The sequence below is a fragment of the Monodon monoceros genome, unplaced genomic scaffold (genome assembly GCF_005190385.1).
Source record: "Monodon monoceros isolate NGI ecotype Baffin Bay Population unplaced genomic scaffold, NGI_Narwhal_1 Super_Scaffold_4, whole genome shotgun sequence".
NCBI classification, from domain to species: domain Eukaryota; kingdom Metazoa; phylum Chordata; class Mammalia; order Artiodactyla; family Monodontidae; genus Monodon; species Monodon monoceros.
This window is the reverse complement of record NW_021703781.1, coordinates 35648224-35667918: the sequence shown is the minus strand read 5'-3', so window position 1 is coordinate 35667918 and position 19695 is coordinate 35648224. Positions and strand designations below refer to the sequence as shown.

Sequence of the window (19695 nt, the reverse complement as noted above, 5' to 3'; positions counted from 1 at the left end):
TGTGTGTGTGTGTGTGTGTGTGTGTGTGTGTGTGTGTGTGTGTGTGTTGGGACACACCTTCAGTGCTTAGGTAGTTTATGACTGTGACTTAATCTTCACTTCCTGCTTGTGCAAGGACCCGAAGTCGGCCAGAGGTCAGAGATTGGAGACCTCTCAAGTCTTTCCTGCTCATGGACAAGGCTCTACACATGTACATGGCCTTGTAGATATCCAGAAATAGGTCAGACCTCTTCAAAGTTCCCAGTAGATTTCTCCTTCCCTATAACTTCCTTTTGGCCAGAGCTTATTTGCCCCAATTAGTATCACAGTTTTAGGCAGCTGTAATATTAAAGAATTACCACTGATTTTTTTTTGACAAATGCCCTGGAGATAGGGCTTTTCCACAGAGTGAGTCAGGTCAAATAATGATAATGCTCTGTAAATAGGGCTTTTTCAGGGAGCTGCATAACAGGTCAAATTGTGACAGTGTCCCAGGATAGGACTTTCGAAGATGCTAATTCATGCCAAGGTATGTGAGTAGGTACTTAGCTCTTCTCTGGCCTTGTCCTTCTTACCTCACCTTTACCTAGATGCTAAGTGGTGACTTGGAGGTGAGTAAGGTGCCTGAGGGCTTGGTCTCAAGTGGGTAGTGTGAAATGTGAGCTCCTGCAGCTGGGAGTTGGGCAGACCTGGTGCTGAATTCTGGCTCTTCCTTTGCAGCCTTGGGGACAAGTTGCTTCTCTGAGCCAAAGAAGGATACCTTTGTCTGTAAATTGGGTTACCACAACCTCACCAGTTTGTGTCAAGAGAAAATTTAAATTAGTCTCTGCATATGAGGCTGCTGGCGCACGGAAAAATGCTCTCTCATGGAAATGATTATTATTTGTCTTGAGGCTTAGGGTAAGACTCTAAAAAATGATGAGGCTGGTGTTTTGTTGAAATAAAAGCAATTATAGCCCATGTAATACTCACTATGTGCCAAGCCTTGTCCTGAGCACTTTGTACATGGGAATTCATTTAGTCCTCACCGTGAACCTCAAGTGGATTCTATTATGAGTCTCATTTAGAGATGAGGAAACTGAGGCATAGAAGTTCCTGCCCCAGGCCACTTAGAACTGGGATTCTGACCCAGGCTGTCTGGCACCAGAGTCTTGCAGTCCTCAACTGCACTGTTTTGTTTTAGTACTGCCTCCAAGCCAGGTGTCCACCTGGATGACTGGCAGTGGAGAGCACTCAAGTGAGAGTAAAATGAAGAGCAGCATTTGCCCTTTACTAATGAAACTTGGAACAAAAGGACTGAATACTCCCGAGTCACATTCACTTTGGAAAAAGTCAAAGGGCAGGCTCAACCCAGCAACTTCTGCTTTGTGGCTTCAGCTGGGCCACAGGGCCTGGCCAGGTTTCTCTCTGAGATCAGGCACACACAGGACCTTCCCCCCACTGGAGTTCCTCCTGGGCTGGGGATTGCAGCCTGTCCCGGGAGCTGGCCACTGCCCTGAGCACAGCCATTCCCTGAGCCTGCTCAGACTCTCACACGGACTGAGGGCTTGTCGGCGTGGGGGGACGCTGCTGGCTTCAGTCCCTCCCACCCCCATCAGCTCTCCACACGGATGCCCAGGAGCTGGCAGCACCATCAGCGGGAGGGATGGTTAATAACTTGGCATTCACCTTGACACACTAGGGCCATGAAGATGCGGGCACCCCAGGGCTTCAGTTCGTCTTTTATAACAGCCACCATCACAATCAGTGAGGACACAGTGGCCCCACCTGCCATGTGACTGTCTGTGCAAGTGTATCAGGAGCTGGCACTGGGCCCTCTGCACCTGCTCGCCGCCTTCCTTCTCATGCCTCCCCACAGGAGGGCTCTCACCCACAGGCTCCCAGATACCTTCCTGTCCGGGAGGTCTGCAGCCATGACAGACCTTCAGAGAGAGCTCACCAGAACAGCTAGGAGGTTTATAAACTGCTGAAACGTTCCCAAACCAGTTAGTAAATCGTCACTGCCCTCAGCCTCCCCACTCTCTAGGACGCAGCTACCTAGGACCAGATGTGGCTTATGGCCCACCTTTGTTGTGGTTGATCCTGGTCCCTGCAGAGCCATTTTTGAGGATTCTGAATATCACCCAGTCTGCGTCAACAACTTCTGGAGGCAGAGAGCCCTGAACTTGGGAGCAAGGAGAGATCTTTGAGCTTAGGTAGTTTCTACTTCCTCAGTTTACTGTTGAGAACAGTTGACTGAGAGAGCCCGTGTCACCTCCAAGGGGGTGCAGAAGCGGGGGACAGCATGGATGGCCTTGGAGTCAGGCTGCTCTAGGCCCAAGTCCTGACTCACCCACCTTGACCTGGGTGTGCGCCCTGGGCTCGGGGCCTCGGTGTCACCTGGCTGGGAGAGCACCGCCTCACCGGGCTGTCACCGGAGGGCGTGGAGGGAAAGGGCTGGTGCCCCCCAGCACCAAACGCTGTCTTCCCCAGGACAGCGGGCTCTGGGGTCCTCTGAGAGACACCTGCACCTCTGACTCAGCACGGCCCCAGAGGCCATGTCCAGGGCCACCTGCCTGCAAATGAACCACTACCTCCCTCGCCCCAATCCGCTTTGGGGAACAAGCAAGCTCTTTGCCAGTGAAGGCCTCCTGGGAAGGGTTAGGGAGAGAGTCTACACTGAGTTTCATCTTGCTAATGATCAAAACGTGGGGACTTAGAGATGTAATGTAGGGGCTCAGAGGGGGCAGGCTTGAGAGGTCCTCAGAGATCCACCTAGCCTGACCTTGTTTTCTAGGTGAGTTGTTTTAAAAGCCCCCGAAAGAAAAAATGACTTGCTTAAGGCCACCCACCATGTCAGTGGCCCAGTAGGGACCTCACCCTTGAGTCTGGGGGCCCCAGACTGCTCTTGGTTCTGAATAAGGCTGCCTAAGTTTGTTCTAGTTTAGTCCCTATGAATTGAGGGCAAGTTCTGTGCTAGGCCACTTACAGGGCGGGTGTCGCACCTTCATTACTGCAAATGGAGTAATAGAGGGAAGGGGCCAAACATTCAAGGCAAGGGGAAAGGGGATAGGCAAGGCTGGGGAAAGACAAGGCAAGTCTGGGGAAAGGGAGCTGATGGGTGTGGGGAGCCCCCCTGCAGACCACCTCTGACAGCTGGAGGGGCACAGCCAGCCCCTTGGCCATAGCCCCTGCTCAGAATGTGCTGGGGTGGGGTGGGGGGGTGGTCACTGCAGCTCCGTCAGAAATGACCCTTCCTCCATTGTCTCAACGTTTTCCAAGTACCAGATGGCTTAGACTTAAGCCTCTACTTTGCCGCAGGCCGTGGGCCTCTCTACTGTCCTGCTTTGCTAGTTTGCATCAACACCACAGCTCGGATATATTTGTGGATTCACAGGGTCAAGAGTGGTTCCCTTAATGTCTGCCAGGTTTCTCAGCCACAGTTCAGAAACATTTTCTGCATGGAATGCGCACATGCGTTAGATAAACGGTCTTTCATCTGAGAGGGAAGAGAGGCCAACGTTTGCTGACCACTCACGGTCCCAAGCACAGCGCATGCTCTGCCTCTGATTTCTCAACCTTCCCCGCGAGGGGCGTCCAATACTGTGGGTTTTAGAGATGAAGACATCCTGACTCTGAGAAGTAAATAATTTGCCCCAGGCCACCCATGTGTCGCCGGTCAAGTTAAGTCTAAACTCAGCTCTGAATGACCCTAAATCCAGACTGTTTCTCTTCTCCCTAAGCTGTCTTTCAAGTCTCAAGAATGGACTCTTCTGGAAAGATTCCAATTAATAGTCTTTGGCTGCTAGGACTGCGGGTCTCTGAGGTTTCTCTGGCTACCTAATAAAGTTATTTCTGGTGAAAACCTAAGGACATCCTTCCTTCCTGTGCCCCCCTCCTCCATGACCCGCAAAACAGCAGAGCCTGGAAATCCCTGGAAATCCGGGAGATGCAGGCGCCAAAAGGATGTCGGGGGCCCCCTTCTTTTATTCAGAGAGGCTGGGGAGTCACTCCTTCCCAATAAACTCCCAGGACGCCACCAACCAGGACTGGGCGACAGAGGAGGGGTGGTGCCGCCGGGTGAGTCTGGGGGAAATGAGGCCACGGAGCCCCGGAAAAGGCCTGGGTCACCCAACATCCTGCTCTCCCTTCCCTGTGAGGCCCCATTGTCCTGGCTCGAGCTCCCAGGCTGGCCGGCCCTCGCTGAGGCAGAATTCATCAGCTGGCTCTGAGGCCGACTCTGAGTTAGTGCTATTTGTAGAATCTTCTTAAAATACCACAACAGTGCCATTCACGGAGCGTCTGCGCAGCGATCGATGGCGGAGGCTGGAACAAAGCTCTGCTGTGCTCGGCATCCCGTTCAGACCTCAGCCGGAGGGCACCCCGCTGCCCCAGTGATGGGCGGGGATGCTGGGGCTCTCCCTGTCCTGAGTGCTCCCGAGCGAGGCCCCGTGGGGCCCGGCATGGACTCTGGTCCCCCACGCTGGCCTGGAGTGCGTCCTGGACCAGGATGGCCGGCAGAGGGAGTACAGGACGGCATCCGGCTCTCAGTAAATGAGATCCTGCCCTGGCCTTTCCCCGGGGAGGTCAGGTCTAATCCGCCCCGTCGTTAGGCCGCACCCGGGCTTGCTCAAGGACAGTTGTGTGGATGGACAGGAACAAAGATCAGTAAAGGGTCGTCAGGAAGAGACCCATAAAGATGTAGCCTTTTGCGTCCAGAGTCAAAGGCTCTGGCATCTCTGCTCCCTATGTGTACGTACTCAATTTCATCACGAGATGGTCACAGCAGTGTCCTCATCAACTGTGTTTCTCTTCCCCCACCTCAGCAGTACCCTCAGCGCCTTCTCAGGCACACTTGCTCTCGGGATGTCCCCGTATGTTACCAGGTGTCTCCATTAGCGATGCGTTTTGTGGTACCTGGGAAGAGCTGAGCAGAGTTGTGTTTTCTCTGAAGCTGGACCTCTTGGAGCCTTCACCATGCCAAAGGACCGTGCACTGGGTCGCCTCTACTTAACTTGCAGGCCCTTCCTCACACAGCTGCCGGCTGGGCAGTGACGTTCTAGCTGTACCTTCCTGTGATCCTTCCGGGATGTGGGTATGGCTGGAGCCACAGGTGGGGTGCCCATCTGTTCCAAAGTTTTAATGACTTTCCAGTTTTCGTTTTTCCCCGCCATTGGTACCTAACCATGTATCGCATAGAAAATCAGAGAGTCCTCCAAAAGGAGGCAGCTTAGCTCTCCTAGCCTGTACCTGAGGTTAAGAGCCTGCGGTGGGCCTTGCTGTGTGTCTGGAGGGACCCCCTCGCTGCACGGAAAGGCTTGGCAGCCAGACTGGCAGATACCTCTCTGAGCAGCTATGCCAGCCATTACTGATGTCCAGCTCAGACTGATGTCAAGCCCTCATGGTGGGTTTTTAAATGTCCTCTGCAGGTGTCCGATGAGTCCCTGTTAATAGCTGTTCACAAAGGACACTGGGCCACCCCCTGACCAGTGGTGGGGTCATTACACACAACCTAGCATAGAGTGTGACCCTTGACAAGGGCCCTGCTTGGCAGGGTAAATCTGTTTGGGATGAGGGTCAGGTGAGAGACTGACACCTCAGGGATGGTTTGGGGGTCCTCAAAGCACCACCATGTGAAGAACAACACCTGCCTCAGTGTAGACGACGGCCACCCCAGCATTTGAGCACCGGCAGCTGAACTGGATTCTGACCATCCTGGTGGAAGGCAGGGCAGCCCTGGGAAGCGGTCTCTCTCTGAGACGAGCAGACCCATGGCACTCACTGGCTGCAGGACTCCAGGCAAGAGACACACATCTCCATGCCTCAGTTTTCCCATCAGGGAAGTGGGATTCATAAGGCCTAGTTTGGGGGTTGCTGTGGGACTGTGGTAGGCAGGAGGCCCCGAGAGGCTGGAGGAGCTGAGGTTTTGCTCCCCAGCCCTGCCAGCTCTGCTGAAGGGAAAAGCACTGGACAACAAATAGGTGAGGCAGAAAATCTCTGCTCTGGCTCTCTGGCCGGGAGTTTGGGGCAGTTTTCTTCTGTAGAATGTGGAAAGGTAAGACCTTTCTCAAGGTTGTCTTGAGGCTTAAATGTGAGAACATAGAGGCCACCATGTTGCATCACTCCAGCAGAGGGGGGATTCACAAAAGCTGCAGTGTGAACGGGCCCTCCAGAGGGCGCCATTTATTTAGATTACAACAGGGGTCCCCAGCCCCCAGGGCACAGACTGGTACTGGTCCATGGCCTGTTAGGAACCCGGCCACACAGCAGGAGGGGAGCGGCAGTCAATCGAGCAAAGCTTCATCTGTATTTACAGCCGCTCCCCATTACTTGCATTACTACCTGAGCTCCGCCTCCTGTCAGATCAGCAGCGGCATTAGATTCTCATAGGAGCAGGAACCCTACTGTGAACTGCGCATGCGAGGGATCTAGGTTGCATGCTCCTTGTGATACTCTAATGCCTGATGATCTGAGGTGGAGCTGAGGTGGTGATGCAAGTGCTGGGGAGCGGCTGCAAATGCAGATTATCGTTAGCAGAGAGGTTTGACTGCATAGAGACCAAAATAAATCAATTGCTTGCAGACTCATCAGAACCCTCTCAGTGAGTGGCAAGTGAAAACAAGCTCAGGGCTCCCTCTGGTTCTGCATTATGGTGAGTTGTGTAATTATTTCATTATATATTACAATGTAATAATAATAGAAATAAAGTGTACAATAAATGTAATGAGCTTGAATCATCCCCAAACCATCCCCCATCCCCAGTCCATGGAAAAATTGTCTTCCACGAAACCAGTCCCTGGTGCCAAAAAGGTTGGGGACTGCTGGACTACGATGAGAATGGCTGTCTGGGGGAAGGGAGTAGGCAAGCACTTAGACTACAGTGTGAGTGTTGGCCTCCAGGGGTGCCATTCATTCAAACTCTAAGGTGAATAGTTGCCTCCAGAGGGTTCCAGGCACTTAGACTACCATGTGAATGGCTGCCTCCTGGAGCTGTGCTGGGGAGTGGTGCTACAGTTAACAGTGAACTTATTAAACCTCTATCCTAGCACTAGCATAACTTCTTGCTTGTCTGGTTGTTTATAACTGGCCTCCAGGAAGGAGGCAGTTTACCAAATAGTATGTTGTTTTTTAAGGAATCTGAAGAATTTGGTTGAAGAAGGGCATGGGGAGAATATTAGCTAAAGCCCTGAGGTCTCACACACCTGCTGGAGGTGGGCCTACATTCTGGGGAACCCATGCAAAGAGGAAAAGAGCACCAGACAGAGATCCATGGTGTCCATATCAAAGTAAGGGATTTCTCGTGTGCCCAGCATAGATACTGTGGCTCAACAAACGTCCACGTTACCGGCTAGCAGAGGCAGAAAGGAACTGGGAAGGTTGTACTGAGTGTAACATGCTGAGTGGGTAATGGGCCTGGGGTCCCATAGACCCCGGGCACTTCACTGCCATTTGGCATGTCACTTTCCCCAGCCCCAGTCTCCTCATTCAGCCCGAGGCACTCCTTCAAGCCTCCACCCTGGCCTCAGGGAGGGAGTTAAACCCCCCTCTGGGGGAGGCAGAAATGGTAGGAATGCCCCCTCCCCCACTCCTCCAAGCTTCTGGAGGTAACCCAGGCTGCCAGCCAGGTTTCTCCCCCACCAGGAAGAGTTCCTGTGACCGGGAGGTTTTGTGATGCAGAACTGGGGAAGGGGCTTAGAGCATCTTCATGATAAAGAGCAGAGAGGCAGTACATTCTCCCAGACTCTGAAGGAAAGAGCAGATGTCCTTGTTGCTAATTTGGCTTCTTGGGTTGCTTCCCAGTCTGTGGCTGACCCGCCTGCCCTTGACTCCCTGAGGACCAGGGCTTCATCTTTGTGTCCCCAGTTCCTAGCATGGCGTCTGGAAGGTTGTGCAGGATAGGATCTGAGAATGTCCTTCAGGGAAGCGGTTCTCAAGCACCTGTCCAGAGGGGCACCTGGGGACAAACAAGAACTTCCCCCTGGTGGTGGGAGAAGTGGAGATGTAGGCACGGGCTGGCTGCCACCTCCTGGTGTCAATGATAAGAATCTAGTCCTGGTCCTTGGATGAAGGTCAGCCCCTGCCTCATGCCCCAGGCCTTCCCCCATGATGCCAGGCTGGGGAGCCTGGGCACAGGGAGCTAACACCCAGAAAAAGGGATTCTTGGCAGGTATCCTGGGTCTGTGCTTTTCAAGCAGCTGGGCTTGAGCCCAAGGTGGGGATCAATTGGGAGGCGGGTGAGAGGGGATGCCACCGGCATTTAAAAAAAGTGATGCTTACAATTACAAAGTGATTTTTATTTAGTCTAAATGTGCAGTTTCTGGAGACAGTGAGCAGGGTGTGATGGGACTTGGGACACCCCCTCCTGCCACCAGCAAGGGGTCCAGCACCTGCCTAGGCTCTACTTATGCCCCCGGGGGTAGGGGGACTTGGAGCCCCAGAAGTGAGCCTTGTTCTTGAATTTCCTCTGGATCACCACCAAGACCAAGACAGATCCTGAACCCAGGCGCTCATCACCCGCCCTTCACCCACGCCACCGCTTCTCCCCCCTGGACCCCTGCCAGAACTGGGGAACAGGTCCTTTCCACCTCTGGACCCACTCATGCCCTCCTGGGTGCACTGAGATACACAAAGGACCTCAGGACTTTTCCCACCTTGGGGCCTTTGCACCTGCTGCCCACCCCTCTACCCTCTACGCCCGGCCCAGCCCTTCTAGTACACTTAATTCTCAGCTCAGGGACCCCCTGAGATGGGCCTTTCCTGACCCCCTGTTTAAGTAGCAAGCCCACCCCATCTTTGCGGCAGTCGCCCCGTCTGCGCTCCCTCCCTCCTTGGTTTGCTCCCTCATCCTTTGTCTGGCTCCCCCTAGAGGAGAGTAAGCTCCAGGAGGGCAGTGCCTTGCCCTCCCCTTCACCTGTGTGCCCCCTCCACCCCACCCCTGTACCAGGCACACAGTAGGGCCTTGAGGAGTATCTGTTGCCTCATTGAAAGAAAGGGCCTCTTTACACATGCTGGCCAAGCCAGGCCCAGCCTGCCTGAGGTCTCCTGCACCAGTGAAGCCCCACAGAGAAGATGGGGTATGGGGAGGGGGGCATGGAAGAGGGATGTTAAAGCCCCTGGTACCACATGTGACCAATGGTGACTGGGGCATGGGTCCCTACTCCCCTTTTGTCCCTGGGCTGGCAATTCTGATCCACACTTCAGGAGGCTGCACTAACGGTGCCAGCAGGATGGAGGCCCCAGGTCCCCAAACGGTGGCCAGCAGCATCTCACATCCCTGTGGGCTGTCCCTCCTTCCTCATTTTATTTCCTGCCCTGCTTCCCAAGCCCACTGCCTGCACACAACCCTTAGTCTCTGGCTTTGGTTTCGGGGAACCCAGGCTAAGACGCGCAGTGTGAGGGGGAAACATTCTCAGAAGCAACGTGAAGTAACAAAAGACAAAAGTTTCCTGCAGTTAATGACAGCTCCTGTTAGCCCGCAGTGCCGCAGTCATTCATTTAACAAATGTCCACACGCCTACCTGGACAGAGTTCTCCGTTAGGTGTTGGGAGAGGTGCAGGAGTGCATCGCAGACCTCAAGAAGGCTTCAAGGGGAGACCCAGGCGGGTGGGAACCTGGCGCTGGGAGGATACTGAGGAGAGTCTTGGATGCAAATCAAGGTTCCATCGTTTACTAGATCCTAGGGCTTGGCCTCAGCTTCTCCTGCGCGTAGTAGGGGTGGTAATGTGATCAGAACATTGACTTCCTAGAGTCCCTTGGAGGGGTGCCCCTCTTCACAAGCAGTAGCAGTGTGGGGATGGCGGTGCTAGTAAAGCTGCAGGGGGTGTCCTCGTTACGTCTCTGCAGTGTGACATTGTAGAAATTAACCCCCAGCACACACTCATGGAAGAGGTTGAATCTGACTGTGTATAAGGAAGCGAGTGCAGAGCAGGCGCTTCATAAATGTTAGTTCTCTTTTCCTGCCTTAGAATAATGAGTCAAGCTAATGGTCGCTGAGCATAAATCACATTTTCTTTCCCCAGTTCAAGGTGCCAGGCCCACCCCTCCTCCCCCATAACCCCCCACCCTGGAACAGTTCAGAACCTGCTCTTCATCTGACAGTTGGCATATTCCATTTTCATATGTTGCTATTTTTAGCTTATTTTTTTTATACACAGAAGTTTATTTTTAAATGGGCGCGGGTGTGTGTGTGTGGGGGGGTGGATTACCCTTACAATCAGTGGTGTTTTCCAGTCCTGTTCTGGCTTCCCTGGGAGGTCAGGAGACAAGAGGAGGCCAAGTCAGGCCAGGCCCAGAGCCAGGCGAGCTGAGCTATTGGTAGCCCTGGGAGGTGGCCCCGGGGATACAGTTCTCAAAGTGCCGTCTAGCCACCCCACACCCCACCCCCGATCTCCCCTCTGGAATCCCTCCTGTGCTGAAGTTGCAGGTTTGCATTTGTGATAATGGCTGAAGCCCCTCTCCCCAACCAGTCTGGGACTCTTGGTTTTGTCACTGTTGTGTCTCTAGCACATGGCACAGTGCCTGGCACGTGGTAGACCTTTAATACACATTTTGTGGAAGGGGGAATGGGATAAGGAGGACTGGGAATGGGTGAGGGGGGAAGAGTTAGGGAAGGTGAAGAAGTGGGGTTATTTGAGCTGGGTCTTGATGAATGAGTAGGAGTTTACCAGGTGGACAAAATGAAAAGGCATCCCAAGAAGAGGGAACAGCATGTGCAAAGACAGAGAGGCGTGAAGTACCTGGTGTATCCCGGGAACAATAAGTAGGACGGAGTGCCTGGTGGGTCCAGTGAGGTGGGGAGCAGCTGGCTGGGCTGGAGAGGTCCTCTCAGCTGATCACGGAGGAGCCGCAGTGGGAAGCAGTGAGCGGGGACATTTCCTGGAGGCAGAGGAGAGAGGCTGTGGTGTGGAATTTTTACCAGGCAAGGTAGAGACCTGCCTCATATTTCAGAGCAGACCCTCTGGCCAGGCCCAAGCATTCCCCAGCTGGCCCCAGCTCTTCCTTCACCTCTGCAATTGTCCCTGTGAGAAAAATCACAGCCCCTGTTTTCCCACATGGTGCTGCCGCAGGCAAGGTCAACACAGATTCCCTAAAAACCCAAACATCCCCGGAACCACACAAGAAGATTTCCCAGGGAGATGCTGGTTTTGAGAAATGAAACTCCGCTGTGGGGTTGGGCTGGCAATAGCGGAACTTGGAGTGCAAACCGATTGGAGGACATTTGGGGAATTTTCCTAAATTAAAAGTACTCAAAGCACGGGGCCGGTCTGACTGCTCCAGGGCCAAACCAGGAGCTATCACTTCTCTTAACAATGAGAAGCAGCAGTGTTTATTCAAGAAAGTAGCCTGTGCCTGTGAGAACACACAGGCAATAACACACAGGCAGGCACTTCAAAGAGCCTATAGCGGGAAGTAAGCCTAATATTCCTGAGCCCCTTGCCTCCTCTCCTGAAGGCCCCTGCCTGGGTCCCTGGGTCCTGCTTGTCCTTCCAGAAATGGGCCCGACCGCCCGCCACCGTGTGTCCACATCACTCTCACACAGATGGCAGCATGCGCTTCACGCTGTGTTTTGCTTTTTCCACATAATAATGTATCATCTCATATCACATAGTTCCACCACCGTCTTTTTTTGGATGTACGTCATCTATTTAACCAACACATCATTTAACTTGATGGACAGTTAGGCTGTTCCCTGTTATTCTCACTGTCTCCTTATGCACATGTGCAAATTTATCTGAAGGATAAATCCCCTAGGAATGGATTGCTGAGTCATTTAAAATTTTGATAGATATGTCGTGGTCCGCGCGCGTGGGTTGGAAGAAGAATTTCCAGACACAAAGTATTTTAGACAAGAGTGAGTTTCTTGAGAACAAAGAGCAGAGTTAGTGAGGGGCGCTGCAATTACAGCGGCCGACTTCCTGATAGACCAGGGAGAGCTGACCCCCTTTGTGGGCTAGTAGCCAACTTTTATAGCCTCAAGACAAAGAAAATTCCTGCTGGCAGGATGGCATTAGGTGATTGGTCAGGGTGCTGCAAGGTTGCTACATGGTGATTATTTTGTCTACTATGGAGTCGGGGGCTGTCCCGTTTAGATTAGGAGAGCCCATGGCATTAGTTGCTATGGGGGCTCCGTTAATTCCGGAGTTTTTGTCCTGTGTCCTTGATGTAGGGTGTCCTTGATGTGGGGCTCCACAAGATATGGTAGTGCCCCCCCGATCCGTGGTTTTGCTTTCCGTGGTTTCCTTCTCTGTGGTTTTAGTTACCCGCGGTCAACTGCAGTATGAAAATACATTAAATGGAAAATTCCAGAAATAAACAATACAAAAGTTTTAGATTGCACACCGCTCTGAGCAGCAGGCTGAAATCTTGTGCCGTCCTGCTCTGTCCCACTAGGAGATTAATCTTTTTGTCCAGCGGATCCATATATACATATTCCCAGCTACCCGAGTCTACGTATACTTAGCAGCTCACTCAGTTATCAGACTGTCGAGGTATCGCATTCACGTAACTTTTGTTACAGTATATTGTTATAATTGTTCTATTTTATTATTAATTGTTGTTAATCTCTTACTGGGCCTCATTTATAAATTACGCTTTATCGCCAGTATGTATGTATAGAGAAACGTTGTCCCTATAGGGTTGGGCACTGCCCGCGGTTTCAGGCATCCGCTGGGGTCTTGGAACAAATCTCTCGCGGATATGGGGGGAGGGGCGCTACTCTGTTGTCAGATTATGGAGCGCGAAGGGGTCGTGGGAAAATCTATATTACCAACGTGCTAGGGCTGTCCACTTGCTTCATTGTCCGCCCTGGGCTGGTGCCTCCGGCTGTGAGCCCCACGCCCCTTGGTGAGCTGGTCGCCCGGCTCTGAGCGACTCTCAGGTGCCAGCGTGCCCTCCACCTCCGTTTTCCACTATGCGCAGCCTGCAGCCCGCCGCTCACAAGTGATGTGAGGTTTCTTTCACTTGCCACTTTATATTAAATTCTATTTTCATCTAGTGTTTAAAATAGGTAACATGGTTCAAATATCTAAAGGCCAGTGCCCGTCTCCCTACACCCTTTTCCCCTAGCCATCCCCTTTCCTCCCAGAACTGCTGCTCCAACGTCTTTGTCTCCATCCAGAGATATTTTGCACAAGCAAGTATATTTCTGTTCTTCCTTCCTCCCTCCCTCCCTTCCTTTGCAAAAATGATAGCGTGTTATTCTTCCCTTTACTTTTTTCACTTAACTGTGTCTAGTAGAGAACATTCTGGGTATAAAGTGCATCCTCATTTTTTTTAATATCTGCAAATCATCACATTTGATGAATGTCTGTTCCTCTCCTCTCCTTGTCATTTGTCTTTTCATTTTTCTTTGCCATGAAAAGGTTTTTTTTTTTTTTGCATTTTATTTTATTTTTTATACAGCAGGTTCTTTTTAGTTATCTATTTTATACATATTGGTGTATATATGTCAATCCCAATCTCCCAATTCATCCCGCCTTGAAAATATTTTTAACTTTCCTGAAGTGAAATTTTCTTTCGTGGGCTCTGGTTTGGGGGTCATATTAAAAAGACCTTTCCCACTTTGAGATTACACAAAATTTCTCCCACAATTGATCCTGGTACTTTTGTGGTTTCATTTTTTAATCTTTAAAATCATTGATACATCATGATTTTTTATTTTGTTGTAAGATGTGCTATAAGGATCCAACTTGACAATTTTTCTCCAGGTGGCTATCCAATTGTCCCTATTCCATTTATTGAATAATTCATCTTGTACTCGCCCATTTGAAATAACTCCTTAATTCTGTTCCAGACTCTCAAATGTGTTTTGAGTCTATCTGTTCACATTATGCAGTACCATGCTGTTTTAATTATTATAGCTGTATAATTTACTCTGTTTTAATAATTAGTAGGGCTGGTCTGACTTCCTTAGTTTTTTTTTTTACAAAAATGCATTTGCTATTTTTGCTTATGACTTTTGAATCAACTTGTCTAATTTAAAAAGAAATGCTATTCATACTTTATTGTGTTACACATTATGGTACACATTTCTATTACTTCTTATTTATAAATAGTGATTTCCGTATATTAATTTTGTGTCTGGTACCTTACTGAATTGTCTTATTGCTTATAATGGTTTTTCAGTTGGTCGACTTAGGTTTTCCACACATATAAATAATAACAGCGATAATAAGACCACCACACCCTCCCCTCCCACTTTTATAGTTTTATGTTCTCTCTCTAATCTAATCGCACTGGCAGATACTTCCAGGAAAATGTTAAATAACACCGGTGATGGTGGACATGCTTGTTTTGTCATTGGTTTTGATGAGAATGCCGCTAGCATCTCTCCACTAAACACAGTGTTGGGACTTCCGTGGTGGCACAGTGGTTGGGAATCCACCTGGCAATGCAGGGGACACGAGTTTGAGCCCTGGTCTGGGAAGATCCCACACCGCAGAGCAAGTAGGCCCGTGCGCCACAACTACTCATCCTGTGCTCCAGAGCCCGCGAGCCACAACTGCTGAGCTCACATGCTGCAACTACTGAGGCCCGCGCGCCTAGAGCCTGTGCTCCGCAACAAGAGAAGCCACCTCAATGAGAAGCCCACTCACCGCAGCGAAGAGTGGCCCCCACTCGCCGCAGTTAGAGAAAGCCTGCGCGCAGCAACCCAGACCCAATGCAGCCCCAGAAATAATAATAATAAAAAATAAATTTTAAAAAAATTTCAAAAAAAATTTAAACACAGTGCTGGCTTCGGCTACATCTGTGTTGAGGAAGGATCCATCTATCCCTACTTAACGTAGAATTTCAAAATGGATGTTGAATGTTGTCACATGCCTTCCAAGGTTTCTCTTGGACCCGGGCTGCAGGTCCACCAGCGTACACCTCAGCTAGCCCCAGACCTGCCCCTTCCTGGCAGCTCCTGGGGGCGCCGGTGCAGCTCTCAGCTGCCTGGGGGCTCTCGTCTCTGGACTGGGATGCTTTCCACAGCAGGAAGCAGAAAAGCCCACCTAACAGGCTTAAATCAAAGGAGATGTGTTATTCTCACAGACCGAGAAGCCCTGAGGTAGGCAGCTCCTGGGTCAGCGATTCAGGGTCTCAGTCAAGTTAGCAAGGGTGTGGGCCCCCCTCCTCCCCTGCCTTTCTTGGCCTGTTAGCTTTGCTGGCTGGTCAGCATGGTCACAAGGTGACTACCAAACATCCCAGAGACAGGCACGATATGCCACCTTGATGAAGCGGGGTCTCTTTGTGGGGTCCTTCTTAGAAGTCATGAAGCCTTTCTCAGAAGACCCTCCAGGGACCTCCCCTGTGTCTCAGAGGCTGCATCTTCCAGTCTTAGCCTGTAAAGTATAAATGCTTTTCATTTCTTTAAAAATCTCCTTAATGTCTCATAAGCGCTCATTTTCTAGTGGCTACATACGATTCCGTCTGGTTTATGTGCACACTCTCCTAAGCCATTCCCCTGTTTTGGCCATTATGTGGCTTCTGACGTTGTACTGGGTTCAGCTGTTGCCTGCCCACTGGGGCGTTTTGAGCTCCCAAACACTCCGGGTGAGGCTGTGGCCAGCGCCTTTCTCAGCCCAATTAGAATTTCACTTCTGGTTGAGGCTACAGGGAGTGCACTGCTTGGGGGAGAGGACTCTAACTCTCTGCCCGAGACTGGGGGACATGGGTGCACTTTTTCAAGGTGTCAGCAATTTCCTTGACGGCTCTGGCCCTGGGGGAGGGGGCCAGTGAGGCTCTTAATGTGGAATATCTAGGGGCGCTGCAGACAGCCGGGCACCCAGGACACTGTGTTCAGGAGTTTCACTATTTGAGACGAAGTGTTTTCAGCCAGCTCAGCCCCAGGAAGAGAGAGGCCAGCATAAGGTTTTCACGTGCCCCAGTGTAGTGACGTGGGGTGCAGTGTGTGCCGGGACAGGGGTCTCTGCTTGTCCCATCCTGCTTGAGTGAGCTTTCTCCCTTCTTTACCAGATCCTGTCTTGCTTCTCAGAAAACAGAGCCCCGGGGGCCCAGGTAGATATTATGTGCGTGAAGCTTTGTGCAGGTTGAGGACCTGCCCTGGGGTTTACATCCTTTTTCCTCCAGGCACGGTACAGCAACCCTAAGGGACAGACTCCAGAGAGCCCTAAAGGAACCATAGGGACCTGAAGTCTCTGTTTCTCTCAGCCCATCGCCTCCCCTCCTGACGTTTTGCCCTCCAGGTCTCCCAGCTCCCGGGCCATCTCTCCTCCCCAGTGACAGACAGTGACAGAGCTGGGGCATCTACTGCAGTGCTGTGCTGGGGATGGAGCAGGGTGGGGAGGGTGAGCATTTATGAGACTCTGGGCCCTGCAGTCGCCATGACAACAGAAATGCACTGTGATTTAGTTCTCTTGGCAGGAGCATCTGACGGGCAGGGCAGGTGGACTGCAGATGCCGGACGACCTGGGCTTCGTTCCTGTGTTTCCAGCAGTCCTCTTCCATATCCATTTTTCCCTGGGGTGCCTCTTTCCCTACGTGCTCAGAGGTATTTTGTGGCACACATTTAGGCCACAAGTCAAGCCTTCCCATACTTTCTTAGAGTCCCCGTGTCAGGTGACTGCCCAGCGCCCCCTTTACTCTCCCCTCCCCCTTCCCTTCTCTCCTTTTTCTCTCTGCATTTATGACAATAAAAAAAGCCACCCAGAAATGCAGAGGTGGGTTGTCAGCCTCCTCACATTCCTGGCTGAGGGCTGTGGCAGTGGAGGGCACACAGATGACATCCTGTCCCTTTTTGCCCTGTTCTATTTTAATAAGATACTAGGTCCAGACCACATGCAAGGGGGTGATTGTCCAAGAGTGTGAATAGAGTACTAGGAAGCAGGGTTCACTGGGGGCCACCTTGGAGGCTGACCAGCACAGGGATGGAGCCAGGAGGACAGACTACAGCCAGACTGCCTGGGTTCAGATCCAAGACAGGTTGTGAGTGGCCAGCACTTTAGGAGACCAGTTGGCAAGTAATTTCCCCTTGCTGTCCAGTTGGGAAGCGCCACTGTAATTAGTCGTGTGACCTCAGCCAAATTACTCAGCCTCCCCCAGCCTCTGTTTTCACATCTGTAAAATGGGTATCATAATCGTATCACCTTATAGGGTTGTCCTGAGGATATGGAGCTGAGATATGCAAAGCTCTTAAAACGGTACCAAGCATGTGGTAAACACCCAATAAAACTTGAGTGTTTTATTAAGAGAGATTGCCTGTCACTTGCACAGAGCCCTCCATGTGTCCCCACAGTGACCACTACCAATCACTGAACTCCTGTCCCTTTCCAGGCACTGAACTAGTCCCTGGGGATTCCAGGAGGCCAAGGGAGGCAAGGTCTGCTTTCATGAAACTTACATGCCTTTAGCAGAGACACAATAAACAAATATACAAATAAATAAGCTAATTTTCCGCTGTGCTATATTCTATAGAGAACAGAGTGGGAGAGTCATTGGGCAGGACGGGCAGTTACTTGACAAATGTTCTCACCCAGGGAAGTTTTCTCTAAGTGATGTTTGAGGTAAGGTCTGAAGGTGAGAGGGGGCCAGCTCTGCAAGGAGCTGGGGGAACAACATTCCAAGAACCTGAAAGTGCAGAGATTCTAGTTGGAAGAGGGTGAGCTTGAGGAAGAGAAAGGGACCCAGGATGGCTGATGGCATTAAGGGTGGATAAGTAGGAGGAGATGTGATCAGGGGACCTGGATGCCCAGCGTCACATCAGAGTTGGATTTTTATTCCAGGAACATTAGGCCCTCCAAGGAGTTTTAAGCAGATGTGCTTTGCTCTTAGGTGACTGCTTTTCCTTGTTGAAGGGATGGGTGGACTGATGGACCGATGGATAGATGTATGGGAGGGATGGGCAGATAAACAGGTGGCATCAACACAAGCGCAGCCTCGCTCCCTGTGCTCTCTCACCAGAGTTTGGTGCCTGCTGCCTGCCTCAACCCTTTAGGATGGTATCTTCAGGGCTGCCTGTGGTCCAGGCTTTTGACACTGTGCCCTGGGAGGACTGAGTGTTGTAGGAGAAGCAACCAGGCTGGGCAAGGGGGCTGTCTCAGGCTCTTTGTCTCTGGGATCAGGGATACACCATAAGGGTGGAGCTGATTTAATGAAAAGAATCCCAAACTGCTAAATCCAAATCCTGGTGTACCATTTCCTGTCCAGGTGGCCCTGGGCCACTGGGAGCTCCAGCTGCCCTGTCGTAACACAGGCGTGGTGATGGTTACAGAGGGTATGACAGCACTTAGGAAGCATGTGCAGGCGTCGTGCCCAGCTCCTGGCTTCCTTGTCTCATTCAGTCCTCCCCAGAATCTCACAAGTTAGGTCCAGTTATTTTGCTGATGAAGAAATGGAAATGTAGAAACATTATGTGGCCAGTAAGCCCTTGCATTTTATCAGCCTTCTCGCATGTGTTCATTTAATCTCCACCAACCAGGTGAGGTAGGCTCCACTTGGAGAGGAGGACCCAGAGGCACAAAGCTGGTGGCGCTGGGAGTCCAGCCCCGTGCTCTCGGTCCTAGAATATAGGGGAGGGAGTGTGCAAGGTGGCAGGCGCTTGGGACCTGCCTTGGGATTTCCACTGTAGGAAACCCAGGCAGGCCATGCACCAGCCCCGGCACCAGCTGGAGGGCCCCGCAGGAACCCGCTGTTCCTCCTCGCCCCGCCCCGCCTGGGTCAGTCCCGGCTTTGGGGCACTGAGAAGTACAGAAGTTCCCCAGGAGAGACAAAAAGTGTCTGGTCCCCAGCCCACGGGCAGAGCGCACAGGCAGCCAGGAGGCGGCTGCAACCTGGAGCCGCCAGCACCTCGTCTGCCTGGCACCTGTCCCTGGCCTGGGTGAGCTTGGCTGCCCCTCCTGCCACCAGAGCCCCGCCAGTTCTTGCACCATGCCTTTCTGCCCTGCCAGGCATCTGAAGAGGAGCAGGCAGCTGCCCAGGGGTAAGTGAACAGCCAGGGTCAAGAGCAGGCTGCAGGGACACCAGACTGGGGGATGGTTAACCCTCAAAGGGCAAGTGGCATTCGGTGGCTCCAAGCAAAAGAAGTTGAGTGAAGATGAGTCGACAGGGATACGTGGGAAGCTTGAGCCTCTGCTCAAGTTCAGCCCGGTGCAGCGTGGCAGGCATGCGTGGGGAAGGCCAACCTTGGAGACACTGCAGAAAAGCCCGGCCGGCAACTAGGCATTGCCCAGAGCTGGCCACACACACACACACACACACACACACACACACACACACACACTCTCAGGATGTCTAGGGATAGTGGGCTCTCCCCTTCCCCTCCAGCCCTAGCCTAGGCTGTCTGAAAGCTGTCCAGTCCTGCAGCCACCAGCTACATATGGGAACTGAGCACTTGAAGTGTGGCCAGTCCAGACATATTCTTAGTACAAACTACACCCTAGATTTTGAAGACTTAGTATAAAAAGTATATAAATATAATATCTCAATAGTTTCTGACTACGTGTTGAAATGAATGATACTATTTTGGATGTATTGGGATAAACAAAACATATCATTTAACATCAGTTCACCTGCTTCATTTTACTTTTTTTTTTGGGGGGGGGGGGGTACGCGGGCCTCTCACTGCTGTGGCCTCTCCCGTTGCGGAGCACAGGCTCCAGACGCGCAGGCTCAGCGGCCATGGCTCACAGGCCCAGCCGCTCCGTGGCATGTGGGATCCTCCCGGACCGGGGCACGAACCCGTGTCCCCTGCATCGGCAGGCGGACTCTCAACCACTGCGCAACCAGGGAAGCCCCAT

The 19695-nt window shown here is 51.8% G+C and overlaps 1 protein-coding gene across 3 annotated transcripts in view; it reads left to right on the top strand.

The window, feature by feature from the left end:
• ARHGAP22 (Rho GTPase activating protein 22) overlaps nucleotides 1–19695 on the top strand; it is a 211167-nt gene that overhangs the window by 135294 nt on the left and 56178 nt on the right. The window contains exon 1 of one of the 3 annotated variants that reach the window (XM_029201108.1): nucleotides 18827–18878. The exons of the other annotated variants lie outside the window; for them this stretch is intronic. Coding sequence (XP_029056941.1) covers nucleotides 18827–18878 — 52 coding nt within the window. Of the gene's footprint in view, nucleotides 1–18826; nucleotides 18879–19695 lie in introns of those variants that run through there. 3 annotated transcript variants of the gene reach the window in all.